This window comes from Odocoileus virginianus, chromosome 14 (genome assembly GCF_023699985.2).
Source record: "Odocoileus virginianus isolate 20LAN1187 ecotype Illinois chromosome 14, Ovbor_1.2, whole genome shotgun sequence".
Classification (NCBI taxonomy): Eukaryota; Metazoa; Chordata; class Mammalia; order Artiodactyla; family Cervidae; genus Odocoileus; species Odocoileus virginianus.
The window spans coordinates 29,369,095-29,385,940 of NC_069687.1; the positions used below are offsets into that span (position 1 = coordinate 29,369,095).

A 16,846-nucleotide genomic window follows, 5' to 3' on the forward strand; every position below is an offset into this window, starting at 1 on the left:
TGTCCATATGTCCAGATTCTTTTGGGTTGGCCCCAAAGTTTGTTTGGGTTTTTCTGTCTTACAGGACAACCTGAATGAACTTTTGGGCCAACTCGATACAATTGCTGGTTATACTTACCATGCTGTGCACCATCTTTGGAAAAAATATGTTGGATTTCTAAAGCGAATTCCGCTTCATCTTTATTATTACTTTCTCTTAAGCATTAAGAGAAGGCATGTCTACAATTCACTGTTGTTTTTTCCTAAATTTTATTTATTTTTGCCTGTACTGGGTCTTCATTGCTACGTAGACTTTCTCTAGTTGTGGCAAGTGGGGGCTTCTCTCTAGTTACAGTGCACAGGCTTCCCACTGTGGTGGGCTCTCTGTTGCAGAGCATGGGCTCTAGAAAGCTTGGGTTTCAGTGTACAATTGTGCACGTGGGCTCAGTAGTTGTGGCGCCCAGGCTTAGGTGCTCCAAGGCACATGGGGTCTTTCAGAGATTGAACCTGTGTCCCCTGCATTGGCAGGCAGACTCTTTAACCACTGGACCACCAGGGAAGTCTCCATTATGTCTGAATTTTGGATCGATTGAGGGACTAGGTTATGCAGTGAGCTGCAATTCCCAAAATGCTGGATCTGGGATTGTGGCAGATTTCAAGTATCACTTCAGATGGTCGTATGGTGGGTTGTGTTGGTTACTGCACAATCATTCGTGAGAAGAGACCCAAGTTCTACTTCACCTGGGACATGACTCATATTGTGACATATGGATTTAAGGGTGGAGGAGGAGGGAGTCTGCAGGGAGGGAGGGAGGGAGGAATTGACAGATCCTCCTCCAGGTTGCTAAATTCCAGAGTTGCTCTGGTGGCTAGTGGGAGTCTCATAGCAGGGGTAAATGAATCACATGGAAACACCAGTGAGTCTGGCCATTTATTGATGCCACACAACGGCAGGCTACAGTTAACATTCTGGTTTTAAATACTGTGGTACCCACCGAGGTACCCTTAAGGAGTCTAGGCCTGGGAAAGCAGTACAGAGATGGAGAGGACAATGGATGAGACCACAGACCACATGCAACCACTTTGGAGAGCGGTGACAGGCAGAATTGTGCTTTCCCCAACCATATTTTTTTTAATGACATAACTTAAAATAATACTAACAATATTTGAACAAGCAATACAAAAAAAAATAGCATCAAATATGTTGGTTAAGTGGTAGCACCAGATAGTTCATATCATGAGGCCTCTTTCTCAAAAGTAAATTGCTGCACACTGATTTCATTGGCCTAGGGCTTCATCCTAAAGTCAGAAGTGCTATGACTTGTAATCTCTGGTGAAGCAATGTGTAGCTTTCAGAGTTTCGGGGATTTTAACCAATTGATTGGGAAATTATGACCTGAAACAATATAAATCCTTCAAATCATGTTCCAGAAACATGATAAACGTTATCAACAATACTCAATATCTGAAAGCTTCACACTGGGATGGCTCCACCACGTAGAGATGGATCAGGAGATTTGGACAGAGACACACTCTTGCTTAAGAAGTCCCAACATTAAAATGAGTCACTCATACAAAGGGGTAGCTGCTTGTATCATAAATTGATTTCATTTTTACAAAGGTATTCACTCTTTAGTCTCTTGAAATGTTGTTTCCTCATGGTGGTTTGAATTATGTTTGGATGTTCAAGAACTAAATGAACCCATACCTTTTCAGAGAAGAGTTAAGTCTACCACTGGGAAAAGTGACATAAACCAGATTGGGCTTGAGAACCTTTATGTATTGAAGCACCAGGCCCCGTGGTGGCCTCTCTGGTTCATGGTAGATGCATATCCAGTGTCTCCTGCTACACTTCTCACTTGCTTGTTCAAGGTGGGAGGAAAGGAGGCCGCGGAGGAAATAAAGCAACATCGCTACTTCACGTTGGCCCCTGTGAGCACCAAAAGAATGGTGAGATGTCATCTAGGTTCTTGTCTTTCATGTCTTCCTGTTAATCTGAGGTCTCTCTCTTATTGCTAGCATGGGGACCTTTCAAAACCCTGATGACCCAAAGTTGAGTGACTGTCAAGGGAACAATCATGTCAGATGACTCCAGTAGCAAGTACTATCTTGCGACCTAGAATGACAGATGCTACACAACTGTCTTACCTCACAGCCTCAATACAGGAAGTGAATGTTCATGATGCAGGATTCGGGGCCAATATTCTGCCTTTGAGAAATGAGAGAAAGGCCTAGAATAGGGCACCTGGCCAGACCCTCTCTACATTTCTACCATCTTTTCCTCATGGGTCATAAATAACATTTCGCATATTGGGAAATCTGGCCTAGTTTGCTGAGGTCACGGGAATCTGGGTTTGTTCCTGAGTTTTGTAAAACTAGCCATATCCAGGGCTCTGATGACATGCATGATCCTGGGAGAGCAGTTGCTGTTGTTCAGTTGCTAAGTCTGTCCGACTCTTTGTGACCCCATGGACTGCAGCATGTCAGGCTTCCCCGTCCATCACCATCTCCCGGAGTTTGCTTAAACTCATGTCCACTGATTTAGTGATGCCATCCAACCATCTCATTCTCTGTCATTCAGTCTTGTCCAACTCTGTCCAACTCTTGTCCGACTCCTTGCAACCCCAGCCAGGCTCCTCTGTCCATGGAATTCTCCAGGCAAGAATACTGGAGTGAGTTGCCATTCCCTTCTCCAGGAGATCTTCCCAAATCAGGGATTGAACCCATGTCTCCTGCACTGCAGGCGACTCTTTACCGTCTGAGCCACCGGAGGAGCCCTGGGACAGCAGAGTACCAGGTTAAGTTAAATCCATCCAACTTACTAAATTAATCCCCTTGAAAGCCTATACTACACTTCAGGGACAGTTTTTGCAAATTGCCTCATTAGAAAAAAAATCAGGTTCTCTTCTACTCCTGTCACTGATGATTTAAGCATCTTCTCTCTAAAACTGATTTCACCAGAGACTGTAATCGGCCAGCAATGTTTAGATTTAAGGACAGAATATAAGAACCTAATCATACAGAAATAAATTCCCTGATTTTGGTAAACATTTTTACCTTGTTACTGTGTCTGGTCCTATCTCAAATTCCATCCCAACACCAGTGTTTTAGTTTCCACAGGCATTTATCAGAATAATACACAGTAATGGCTTGAAAAAAAAAGCGCATAATATAAAAATTTTCAGCTTCTGGTATCCAAGCAATAGAACTGGCGTTGGCCAGCAACACCATTACACATTTAACAGAAGATGCATATGGATTTGCCCACTTGTACATCTATCTACATGTTTATATTTGTTCTGCCACCATCTGGATATTAGCACCATGTTTCAATAGCACCATTCTGCTGAACGGAGAGATAACTCAAGGGAAAGACGCGACACTGTGCTCCACGGTGAATGTTAATGGTACTTGTGTGTGAGTCTGAAGACACACGACCCATGACATGAAGATGACTCTTCTGCCTTCCCCCCTGTCAAGAGCTGGTTCTGAAGGCTTCTTTCCCTGGGGTCTCTACTCCTCTCACCCTCCCCTGATTTTCCAGGTTCAGTTCATAGAAACACCTCCTCTTACAAACCAGAAAATTCACCTTCAACTTGAGACCCTAACCTACTTTGACTACTGCTGGGTGATGGGAACATCAGAGATTCAGCCTTGTTAATTTTTTTGGACTCCCTGACTCATCCGTTCCCTTCAAGGAAACAGATTCTCAAAAGTAACTACTGGGTGTGCTAGAGAATATGTCAGCTTTACCTCCTTTTCGAAAAGTTTTTTTCTTGAGACTATTAGTTTATACAAAGTTTTTCTATACTTGATACAATTTACCTAGGTCTTAGAAATATTTTCATCTAGAGCTCCATTTCAGAACCCGAGGGTGGGTGGGCGGGTTGCAGACACAGACCTGGCTGTAGCACTTGTGATGTGTAAAGCCCCAGCGGTGGAAAGATGCTCACCCTGAATTGAAGATCCAGGCAGGGATGTGCCAGGGAAGGGACAGTCACACAGGAAGACTCACATCTCCTCTAAGAAGCAATGGGTATGTGCCAGGAAGTGGGAAGAATAGAAGCCCACATTCTCTTCCTTATACAAGAAACTGACTTCTGATCATTTGTTTTTTAAGAGTTTTCATAGAAATTATCCTAAGTCAGAAATGTCTTCTGTATAACCTAAATCCCTTAGGTTTACTAAAGCTACAGTTCCTGCCCATTCCTCTTTTTCTAGTGTCCCTAGGAAGGCACGGGAGTCTAAACAGCTCAGATGTAGAGTCTACAGGGATTAGGGACAGACTGAGTCTGTAGCCAGGACTTTTTCTTCCTGCCTCAGTTAAATATTGGGTAGAGAAAGCGGTCCCCTGCCTGGATGAATTACAAGAATGTTCCTGAAAGCTCTCCCATGACATCTGAAACAGCAGCTGCCCCAAGTAGGGAGATTTAGAAAAAAAAAGAAAAAAGGGAGTGATTTCATCCAAGTAAATTAACAACTGTATTTCTTCCCTGGATAAGTGAGGCTCTGTTTCCTGATTCTCCTGAGGTAGTCTGGGGAAAATATGGTCTCTGTCTGTTTTTATCTTTAAGGGAGAAACAAAAGACATCATTTCATAGACTTTTCCACCTGGGTATCTTTCCCAGGAGATGACCCCCTGAGAAGCCCAGTTCTCCTGGACACCTCCCCTGCCTATCAGGGAGCAGTGAGCACAACAGTGCCATGACTCCTGAGGGAAACTGTGTGGCTAAAGGGACACAGCGTGCTTTTTTGTTATGAGTCAAAGTTGAACCTGAAACACACAGAGTAACACCGCGAGGAAGTGGTCCCTGGGCTAGAACATGTCCTGGTCAGCAGGCTGCTGCAGTCTATGGTGGGGGGTGGCTTCCTTCTGCACTCAGGGTGCTTTGCGGATCTTGAGTGGCTGTCGCTTCCTTGGCCTTTGGGTGTGGGCCACGTGCGTCTGGGAACATGAGAGGCAGCATTGAGCCCTCACGGTGGGCACGGAACATTTCTTCATGGTTTTCAGCGTCTGGCAGAAACTGGCTGATAAGTTGTCCTTGGTGCAAAGGAGATCTGTGGGAGGAGACAAAATATGAGAAAAAAAAAAAACCAAAGATGATCTTTTTGTTAAGTGAAAGAGCACAACTTCTATTAATGGAAGATTTTATATGTCTACTGAGAAAGGAGCCACAGCAATTCATAATAGTTAACATCCACTGACGGTCACTCCTGTGTAGAAATGTGTTGATTATAATAGTTCCTAATTTAACTAATAACTATGTGTTTGAGCCTAAAACCTTTGTACCAGCCTAATATCTTGACTGTCCTTTCCTCATACATGATTGGACTAGATTTCTTAGGAACCATCCTTGCATATTCTGTGGGTGGTAGATACTCAGACTGCAGTGGCCTTTGTCTGGAAGAAATTCAGTAAGGGCCCCGATAACAGATTTTTCTTTTATAAAATGAAATTCATTTTAAACTTTGCTTCTGTGCCTCTCAGAGCTTTACCTGATTTTCTTTCTCCATTACAGATTTGAGGAGTCCTACAGTAAAGCTTTTTACCCCAAACAGGCTGCTGTCGTTTGTAAATAGAATTGTCAAAATGGAGTTACAAATAAATAGCCTGGAGACAAAGGTTGAGAAGATGCAAGAAATGTTTAACAAGGACCTAGAAGAAATAAAAAAGAGTCAATTAAAAATGAATAATGCAATAAATGAGATCAAAAACACTCTGGAGGGAACCATGAGTAGAATAACGGAGACAGAAGATAGGATAAGTGAGGTAGAAGATAAAATGGTGGAAATAAATGAAGCAGAGAGGAAAAAAGAAAAAAGAATCAAAAGAAATGAGGACAACCTCAGGGACCTCTGGGACAATGTGAAACGCCCCAACATTCGAATCATAGGAGTCCCAGAAGAAGAAGACAAAAAGAAAGGCCATGAGAAGTTACTCAAGGAGATAATAGCTGAAAACTTCCCTAAAATGGGGAAGGAAATAGCCACCCAAGTCCAAGAAACCCAGAGAGTCCCAAACAGGATAAACCCAAGGCAAAACACCCCAAGACACATATTAATCAAATTAACAAAGATCAAACAAAAAGAACAAATATTAAAAGCAGCAAGGGAGAAACAACAAATAACACACAAAGGGATTCCCATAAGGATAACAGCTGATCTATCAATAGAAACCCTTCAGGCCAGAAGGGAATGGCAGGACATACTTAAAGTAATGAAAGAGAATAACCTACAACCTAGATTGCTGTACCCAGCAAGGATCTCATTCAGATATGAAGAAGAACTCAAAAGCTTTACAGACAAGCAAAAGCTGAGAGAATTCAGCATCACCAAACCAGCTCTTCAACAAATGCTAAAGGATCTTCTCTAGACAGGAAACACAGAAGGGTTGTATAAACGTGAACCCCAAACAACAAAGTAAATGGCAACAGGACCATACCTATCAATAATTACCTTAAATGTAAATGGGTTGAATGCCCCAATCAAAAGACAAAGGCTGGCTGAATGGATACAAAAGCAAGACCCCTATATATGCTGTCTACAAGAGACCCACCTCAAAACAAGGGACACATACAGACTAAAAGTGAAGGGCTGGAAAAAATATTTCACGCAAACAGAGACCAAAAGAAAGCAGGAGTCACAATACTCATATCAGATAAAATAGACTTTCAAATAAATGCTGTGAAAAGAGACAAAGAAGGACACTACATAATGATCAAAGGATCAATCCAAGAAGAAGATATAACAATTATAAATATATATGCACCCAACATAGGAGCACCACAATATGTAAGGCAAACGCTAACGAGTATGAAAGAGGAAATTAATAGTAACACTATAATAGTGGGAGACTTTAATACCCTACTCACAACTATGGATAGATCAACTAAACAGAAAATGAACAAGGAAACACAAACTTTAAAGGACACAATGGACCAGCTAGACCTTATTGACATCCATAGGACGTTTCACCCCAAAACAATCAACTTCATCTTTTTCTCAAGTGCACACGGAACCTTCTCCAGAATAGATCACATCCTGGGCCATAAATCGAGTCTTGGTAAATTCAAAAAAATTGAAATCATTCCAGTCATCTTTTCTGACCACAGTGCAGTAAGATTAGATCTCAATTACAGGAAAAAAATTATTAAAAATTCAAACATATGGAGGCTAAACAACATGCTTCTGAATAACCAACAAATCATAGAAGAAATCAAAATATGCATAGAAATGAATGAAAATGAAAACAAAACAACCCAAAACCTATGGGACACTGTAAAAGCAGTGCTAAGGGGAAGATTCATAGCATTACAGGCCTACCTCAAGAAACAAGAAAAAAGTCAAATAAATAACCTAACTCTACACCTAAAGCAACTAGAGAAGGAAGAAATGAAGAACCCCAGGGTTAGTAGAAGGAAAGAAATCTTAAAAATTAGGGCAGAAATAAATGCAAAAGAAACCAAAGAGACCATAGCAAAAATCAACAAAGCTAAAAACTGTTTTTTTGAAAAAATAAACAAAAATTGACAAACCATTAGCAAGACTCGTTAAGAAACAAAGAGAGAAGAACCAAATTAACAAAATTAGAAACGAAAATGGAGAGATCACAACAGACAACACTGAAATACAAAGGATCATAAAGAGACTACTACCAGCAGCTCTATGCCAATAAAATGGACAACTTGGAAGAAATGGACAAGTTCTTAGAGAAGTATAACTTTCCAAAACTGAACCAGGAAGAAATAGAAGATCTTAACAAACCCATCACAAGCAAGGAGATCGAAATTGCAATCAGAAATCTTCCAGCAAACAAAAGCCCAGGACCAGATGGCTTCACAGCTGAATTCTACCAAAAATTTAGAGAAGAGCTAACACCTATCTTACTCAAACTCTTCCAGAAAATTGCAGAAGAAGGTAAACTTCCAAACACATTCTATGAGGCCACCATCACCCTAATTCCAAAACCAGACAAAGATGCCACAAAAAAAGAAAACTACAGGCCAATATCACTGATGAACATAGATGCAAAAATCCTTAACAAAATTCTAGCAAACAGAATCCAACAACATATTAAAAAAAATCATACACCATGACCAAGTGGGCTTTATCCCAGGAATGCAAGGATTCTTTAATATCCGCAAATCAATCAATGTAATACACCACATTAACAAATTGAAAGATAAAAACCATATGATTATCTCAATAGATACAGAAAAAGCCTTTGACAAAATTCAACACCCATTTATGATTAAAACTCTCCAGAAAGCAGGAATAGAAGGAACATACCTCAACATAATAAAAGCTATATATGACAAACCCACAGCAAGCATTACCTTCAATGGTGAAAAATTGAAAGCATTTCCCCTAAAATCAGGAACAAGACAAGGGTGCCCACTCTCACCACTACTATTCAACATAGTTTTGGAAGTGTTGGCCAACACTGCCCAGCAATCAGGGCAGAAAAAGAAGTAAAAGGAATCCAGATAGGAAAAGAAGAAGTGAAACTCTCTCTGTTTGCAGATGACATGATCCTCTACATAGAAAACCCTAAAGACTCTACCAGAAAACTACTAGAGTTAATCAACGAATATAGCAAAGTTGCAGGATATAAAATTAACACACAGAAATCTCTTGCATTCCTATACACTAACAATGAGAAAACAGAAAGAGAAATTAAGGAAACAATACCATTCACCATTGCAACAAAAAGAATAAAATACTTAGGAGTATATCTACCTAAAGAAACAAAAGACTTATACATAGAAAACTATAAAACACTGATGAAAGAAGTCAAAGAGGACACAAACAGATGGAGAAATATACCGTGTTCATGGATTGGAAGAATCAATATTGTCAAAATGGCTATACTACCCAAAGCAATCTATAGATTCAATGCAATCCCTATCAAACTACCAATGGTATTTTTCACAGAACTAGAACAAATAATTTCACAATTTGTATGGAAATACAAAAAACCTTGAATAGCCAAAGTAATCCTGAGAAAGAAGAATGGAACTGGAGGAATCAATCTGCCTGACTTCAGACTCTACTACAAAGCCACAGTCATCAAGACAGTATGGTACTGGCACAAAGACAGAAATATAGATCAATGGAACAGAATAGAAAGCCCAGAGATAAATCCATGAACCTATGGTCAACTTATCTTCGACAAAGGAGGCAAGGATATACAATGGAAAAAAGATAACCTCTTTAACAAGTGGTGCTGGGAAAACTGGTCAACCACCTGTAAAAGAATGAAACTAGAACACTTTCTAACACCATACACAAAAATAAACTCAAAATGGATTAAAGATCTAAATGTAAGACCAGAAACTATCAAACTCCTAGAGGAGAACATAGGCAAAACACTCTCCGACATAAATCACAGCAGGATCCTCTATGACCCACATCCTAGAATTTCAGAAATAAAAGCAAAAATAAACAAATGGGACCTAATGAAACTTAAAAGCTTTTGCACAACAAAGGAAACTATAAGCAAGGTGAAAAGACAGCCCTCAGATTGGGAGAAAATAATAGCAAATGAAGCAACAGACAAAGAATTAATCTCAAAAATATACAAGCAACTCCTCCAGCTCAACTCCAGAAAAATAAATGACCCAGTCAAAAAATGGGCCAAAGAACTCAACAGACATTTCTCCAAGGAAGACATACAGATGGCTAACAAACACATGAAAAGATGCTCAACATCACTCATTATCAGAGAAATGCAAATCAAAACCACAATGAGGTACCATTATACGCCAGTCAGGATGGCTGCTATCCAAAAGTCTACAAGCAATAAATGCTGGAGAGGGTGTGGAGAAAAGGGAACCCTCTTACACTGTTGGTGGGAATGCAAACTAATACAGCCGCTATGGAAAACAGTGTGGAGATTTCTTGAAAAGCTGGAAATAGAACTGCCATATGACCCAGCAATCCCACTTCTGGGCATACACACCGAGGAAACCAGATCTGAAAGAGACACGTGCACCCCAATGTTCATCGCAGCACTGTTTATAATAGCCAGGACATGGAACAACCTAGATGCCCATCAGCAGATGAATGGATAAGGAAGCTGTGGTACATATACGCCATGGAATATTACACAGCCATTAAAAAGAATTCATCTGAATCAGTTCTAACGAGATGGATGAAACTGGAACCCATTATACAGAGTGAAGTAAGCCAGAAAGATAAAGACCATTACAGTATACTAACACATATATATGGAATTTAGAAAGATGGTAACGATAACCCTATATGCAAAACAGAAAAAGAGACACAGATGTATAGAACAGACTTTTGGACTCTGTGGGAGAAGGCGAGGGTGGGATGTTTCAAGAGAACAGCATCGAAACATGTATATTATCTAGAGTGAAACAGATTACCAGCCCAGGTTGGATGCATGAGACAAGTGCTTGGACCTGGTGCACTGGGAAGAGCCAAAGGGATCGGGTGGAGAGGGAGGTGGGAGCGGGGATCGGGATGGGGAATACATGTATATCCATGGCTAATTCATGTCAATGTATGACAAAAACCACTACAATAATGTAAAGTAATTAGCCTCCAACTAATAAAAATAAGTGGAAAAAAAAAAAAAAGCAACTATGAAAATTCCCATGAGAAAGCCTCTGCAAGCCAGGATGTGTACCACCAGTGTGAAAAAACAGTGTATACCACCAGTGTGCATGCAAGAGGCCTGATCCACAAAAAAAAAAAAAAAAAAAAAATAGAATTGTCAGTAAAAGCAAAAATTGAGGTAATATTCCTGTTTACCCAAATCTGTGACACTGTTTCACCTCTCTCTGCATTTTTCACCTTCAGGTCACAAAGGCAAAAAATGCTTTTCACCTCCTCAGAACTCATCGTTCCTTGACTGTGCCTTTTTTTTCTTCTTCTTCATTTAGAGATATCGTCTATTAACTGTCAGAATTCCATGTGGTTTGCAAGTATTAAATGCACTTGAGATTAGGTAACATAGAATGCTCCTAGAACCCACAACATTTTCATTGCTGCTGCTTTTCTTCTTCAGGCCTTTCCTTAAAACTATTATAAAAATCAGTGTCCCCTAGTCCCACAGGAAACTTCTGTACATGATCTGATATTTCAGAAAGAGTATGTATTTCTACCAAGTGTTCCTACTGTGGAATAGGAATCTGAGCTCTTCATCTCCCATGTTCCTGCAGGAGCAGCAGATGTTCTCCATGGGGCCTATCAGAATGCAATGCACATCACAGGCAATCCACCCAAAGAACTGTAATGACGGGGAAAAAACCTTTATTGTTTATATAGCCGAATGAATACAACACATTAAATTCATGTTCTCAAGATGCGTGCATGCGTGTGTGCTCGCTTCAGCCATGTCTGACTCTTTGTGACCCTGTGCACTGTAGCCCGCAAGGATTCTCTGTCCATGGGATTTTCTGGACAAGAATACTGGAGTGGGTTGCTCTTTAGAATAAGGCAGGGCTTCCTTCCTAGGCTTCTGGCTTTGGAACAGGGCCCAACATAGATGCCTGGGCATCATAGGGTTGCTCTGATTTCTAAGTCTCTCCTAAGACCCGGGTGGATGGTGGATGGAGAAGGTGCATCTGGGGTAACTGTCCCACAGTCTCCTTGCCATGAATCTGTGAGTGATCTGGTGCTACTACAAGAGAAGACAGTGGAAGTCTGAAAGCTTAGCTTCCATTCCTCCTCTCCACAAAGCTTCTTTTGGCCATATTGGACCACATGGATCCCTTCTGTCCCAATCTCCAAACCTGTATTATTATTGTAACATTTGCTCAAACATGGCACTATGTTCTATCTTAAACTGTTCTGTAAATGGTGTGTGAGCCTTTTCTACCAAAGGCTGAAGTGTGACCTCTCTTTAGGGTGCCTACCATTCTACTGGGTTGGCCAAAAAGCTTGTTTGGGTTTTTCTAAAACATCTGATGAAAAAACCCCAATGAACTTTTTTTGCCAACCAAACAGAAAAGTTTCTTAGAGTACCTCAAAGTCTTTAACTTGTTCTGGGTTGAATTGAGTCCTCCAAAGCTTAAGTGTTCCTTCAAAGTTGAAGTCTTAACCATTGGTACCTGCGGATGTGAGTTTATTTGGAAATATTTCTTTGCAGATGTAATTATGATGTAAATCAAGATGCAGGCACACTGGAATACAGTGGGCTCTTAATCAACATGACTGTGTCCTTATCAAGAGAGAAGAGACAGACACACATGGTAAAGAGAAAGCCATGTGATGACACAGACACACAGAGGAAGATGGCCATGTGATGATGGAGTCAGAGACTGGAGTTATGCAGCTACAAGCCAGGGAAAGCTGATGACCACCAGAAGCTAAGACAAGAGAGCATGATCCTACCAAGAATCTTGGTTGTTTAATTTCTTGCCTCCAGAACTGTGAGAATAAATTTCTGTTGTTTTAAGCTTCTGATAAGTTGCAAGAGCCCTAGGAAAGTAATGCACCTCCTCCCCCATAACAGTGATGGATATAACAATTTATGAAGCACTAACCACATACTAGGCAATGTGCTTGATATATACTATTTCATTTGATCCTCACAGAAATTTACTTACAGGTACGTCTATTTTTCTCCTTTTAAAACTGAAGTTCCAGAAAGGCTTACCAACTGGCCCAGCATCACACAGCTGGAAAGTAGATGGTGATGCTGGAATCCGAATGTTGCCTTAGTGCCTCTAGAGCTTTGCCTCCAAGAGAACGGATCTCTTGTGCTGGTGATGGGGGAGGAGGGGCCCACATGGACAGATCTTCCCTCACCAGAACATCTTCATTTGTTTAACCCAGGGCTCCCACTTGTCAGGTCCACACCTCCAGGAATAAAAGAGGCCCAACCAAGCCTGATGTCCTTGCCTGATCTTGGGAACCATTGGGTCACGAGCCCTGCTTGGCAATGGTCCTCAGAGCCCTGGGAACGTGTAGGTCCCGAGTTTTCCTGTTTGAAAGTGGGGAACTGGAAGGAAGAGTGGAGGAAGGCAGTGACCTATATTGGGAGCCTCTGTTCCAGGCCTATGTTTAGTAGCTCATTTAGACGATGACTGTGAGCCCAACAACATGGCAGGGCTTAATTGCACCAGTTCTCCTTATTATTATTGTAAAACAATGAAGGCTGGCTGTGTTCATCAGCCAACTGGATCCCAGCCGAAGCACACACAATGCTTATAATTAGGGGCAACTTAGAGAGGACATCCCAATTTGCCTATGTCTGTTCAACAGAAGTCACACTTGGAAACTTAAAGGGACAGTTATAAGCTTGTTCCCTTGCTGTAAGCTATGTCTAAGTTGAAGGGATAATATTTTGCCCACAAAAAGTAAAAAATAATTTCCATGTTGTTGGCAAATACAGATTCTGTGAGACTTTGGGTTCCTTGAGGCTAGGGACTGTGGCATACTCATGTCTGTATCCTCAGGTTTTAGGTTTTTCCTAAAACGTATCTTGTGATCAGCAATATTTGCTGAACAAATGAATTAACTGAAATTCTGTTCATCTGGAAGAATGTCTTTCAGTAGGAAGTCTGCTGAGAAGTAGCCAAGACAGAGCAAGAAGACCCTGAGCCCACCTCTTCCCACAGGCATACGAAAATTACAACTGTGTACAGAGTAACCACTGATAAGAAAGACTAGCAGAAAAGATCTACAACTAAAGATATAAAGGAGAAACTGCAAGGAGACAGGTAGGCAGGATTGAGATGTAGTACAGTTAAGACCCATAACTCTGGGCGGGTGGACCACAAATGAAAATAATAATAACAGAGGTTCTCCGGGAGCAGGGGGCCTGACCCCCACATCAGGCTTTCCAGGTCAGTAGTCCTGCATGGATAATATGAGTCCCCAGAACATCTGCCTTAAGGCTGATAGGGCTGAAATTTAGGAGAGCCAAAGGGCTATTGGAAATAAAGACCCCATTCTTAAAGGGCTTCCCTGCTGGCTCAGATGGTAACAATTTGCTTGTGAAGCAAGAGACCCAGGTTTGATCCCTGGGTCATGGAGATCCCCCAGAGAAGGGAATTGTTACTACTACAGAATTCTTGCCTGGAGAATCCCATGGACAGAAGAGCCTGTGGGCTACAGGCAATGGAGTCATAAAGAGTTGGACAGGACTGAGCAACTAACACTTTGATTTAAAGGGAACACACAAAATTTCACACGCTCCAGGACCCAAGGCAGAAGCAGTAATCTGAAGGCAGGCTGTCTGTACCAGGATGCCCCAGGTCAGGCAACTACCAGGTGGAGACATGGCCCCAGTCACCAGCAGCCCTGCTGCTTTAAGACCCCCTGAGCTGCCTTGACTTGGCCCTGCCCACTGGAGGGCCTAGGGCCCAGCCCTTCATACCAATGTGCTAGGACTAGCTTCAGGACCCCCAGGGCCCAGTCCCCACCCACCAGCAGGTTAACACATCAACTCCAGGACCCCCAGAGTCCTGAGGCCAGAAGTCCCAGGACCAGGTTTCACCCACCAGGTTTCACCCTGCAGCTTGCCATGTCAGTAACCCCTGGCCCATGTCAGTAACCCCTTGGCAGGCCAACATCTGCTCTGAGACACTTTGGACCCTTCATCCAGCAGCCCCAGGATATGGCCCTACCTACCAGTGGGTTAACACCAGCTCTAGGACCTTCAGGACCCTGTAGCAAGAGACCCCCGAACCTGGCTCTATCAATCTGCAGGCTGACATCAACTCCAAGTCACAGGTCACACACCAGCAGGCCAACAGCAGCTTTGGGACACCATGGACCTCACAGCCAGTCATGTCGGGAACCAGCTCCACCTACAGGTAGGCTTGTAATCAGCCATCTCATATCCTGGCCCCACCAAGGCAGAGCCTGGCAGCAATCTACAGGAAGCCAGCCACACCTACCAGACCACCCACAGTGGTCAGCCCATCACAACAGAAGGACCCATGCAGCCCACGTGGGGACACCTTTAGAGCACAAAGTTTTTGTGATGAGAGCGGACTATGCTGCTGGAACACATGGATTTCTCCTACAAAAGCCTGCTTCTCGAAGATCAGAAAACATAACCTATCAGATACACAGAAATAAAAACAGCAAATCAGGCAAAACGAGGCAATAGAGGAATATATGCCAAGTGAAGGAATAAGATAAAATCCCAGAACTAACTGCATCGAAGACAGGCAACCTATCCAAAAAATAGTTTAAGGTAATGATTACAAAGATGCTCAAAGAACTTGAGAGAAGAATCAGTGAATACAGTGAGAGGATTAACAAAGAAAGAATCAAACAGCTGAAGAATAGAAAAGCTGAAATAAAAAATACACTAAAAGTAATTAACAGTAGATGAGATGATAGGAACAGATCAGCGAGCTGGAAGACAATAGTGGAAATACTGAAGTTGAACAGAAAAGCAAAAATAAAAAAAAAAATTAAAAATGAGGACAGTTTAGAGACCTCTGTGATACAATATTAAGTGCACTAACATTCACACTATAGGGAGGAAAGGAATTTTCCCAGAAGGAAAATTAGGGAAATGGGCAGAGAACATATTTGATGATGTAATAACTAAAAACTTCCCTAACCTGAAAAAGCAACGAGACATCCAGGTCCAGGAATCACATAGTCCAAAATAGGATCAGCTCAAAGATGATCACATTGAGACACAATGTAATTAAAATGGCAAAAATTAAGTGGAGAAAATTAAAACCAGCAAGGGAAAAGCAACAAGTACAAGAGCACTCCCGTAAGGCTATCAGCTGGCTCTTCAGCAGAAACTCTGCAGGCCAGAAGGGCATGATATATTTAAAGTGATGAAAGAGGAAATTCTTGGTTGTAATCAAGAATATTCTACCCGATGGAGAGGTCGAAAGTTTTACAAAAGCTAAAAAAATTTAGCACCACTAAACTTCTCTGGTGACTCAGACAGTAAAGAATCCACCTGCAGTGTGGGAGACCTGGGTTCAATCCCTGGGTTGAGGAGATCCCCTAGAGAAGGGCATGGCAACCCACTCCAGTATTCTTGCCTGGAGAATCCCATGGACAGAGGAGCCTGGAGGGCTGCAGTCCGTGGGGTTACTCAGAGTAGGACACGACTGAGTGACTAAGCACACAAATTAGCTTTACAAGAAATGCTAAAGGTACTTCTATAAGTGAAAAATAAAATGCCACAATTAGAAACTTTAAAATTATAAGAGGAAAAATTAAATGGTAAATACAAATACGCAATAAAGGCAAAGATACAAAAAAGCAATCATGCAGAAAGATTAAAAGGCAAAAACAGCAAGTTCGTCTATATCCACAGTAAGTAGTTAAGGAATACACAAAACAAAAACACATAAAATATGATGTCAAAAACAATAAACATGGGAGAGAGGAGTAAAAATGCAGGGTTGTTAACAGATTATTGACCAGGGGATTTTAGTAGACACTAATACCTGTGGCCAGTGAATTGGTATGTAAGTGAACATTGAAATGTCTCCAGTCAGTAACATTCAGGTAAAAAACAGATGTATTAATATGTTTCTGGCCAATAATGTGTTAAATACATCCTATACATAGAAAATCGTAAAAAGATGCCAACAAAAACTACTAGAGCTCATCACTGAATTCAATAAAGTTGCAGGATACAAAATTAATATACAGAAATCAGATGCATTTTTATACACTAACAATGAACTATGAGGAAGAGAAATAGAAGAAACAATTCTATTTACAATGACATCAAAAAGAATAAAATATCAAGGAATAAATTAAAGGAGTTAAAAACTGTACTTGGAAAACTATCAGACACTGATGAAAGAAACTGAAGATGACACAAACAACTGGAAAGATATCCTGTGTTCATAAATTGGAAGAATTAATTCTGTTAAAATGACTATACTACCCAAGGAAATCT

General features: G+C 41.3%; 1 protein-coding gene across 1 annotated transcript in view; it reads right to left on the bottom strand.

Moving 5' to 3' along the window:
- Positions 1-897: 897 nt before the first annotated feature.
- ADAMTS12 (ADAM metallopeptidase with thrombospondin type 1 motif 12) overlaps positions 898-16,846 on the bottom strand; it is a 378,176-nt gene continuing 362,227 nt past the window's right edge. Inside the window, exon 24 of the mRNA XM_070476558.1 lies at positions 898-5,037. Within this exon, the coding sequence (XP_070332659.1) occupies positions 4,859-5,037 (179 nt within the window). The 3' untranslated portion in view covers positions 898-4,858. The remainder of the gene's footprint in view (positions 5,038-16,846) is intronic.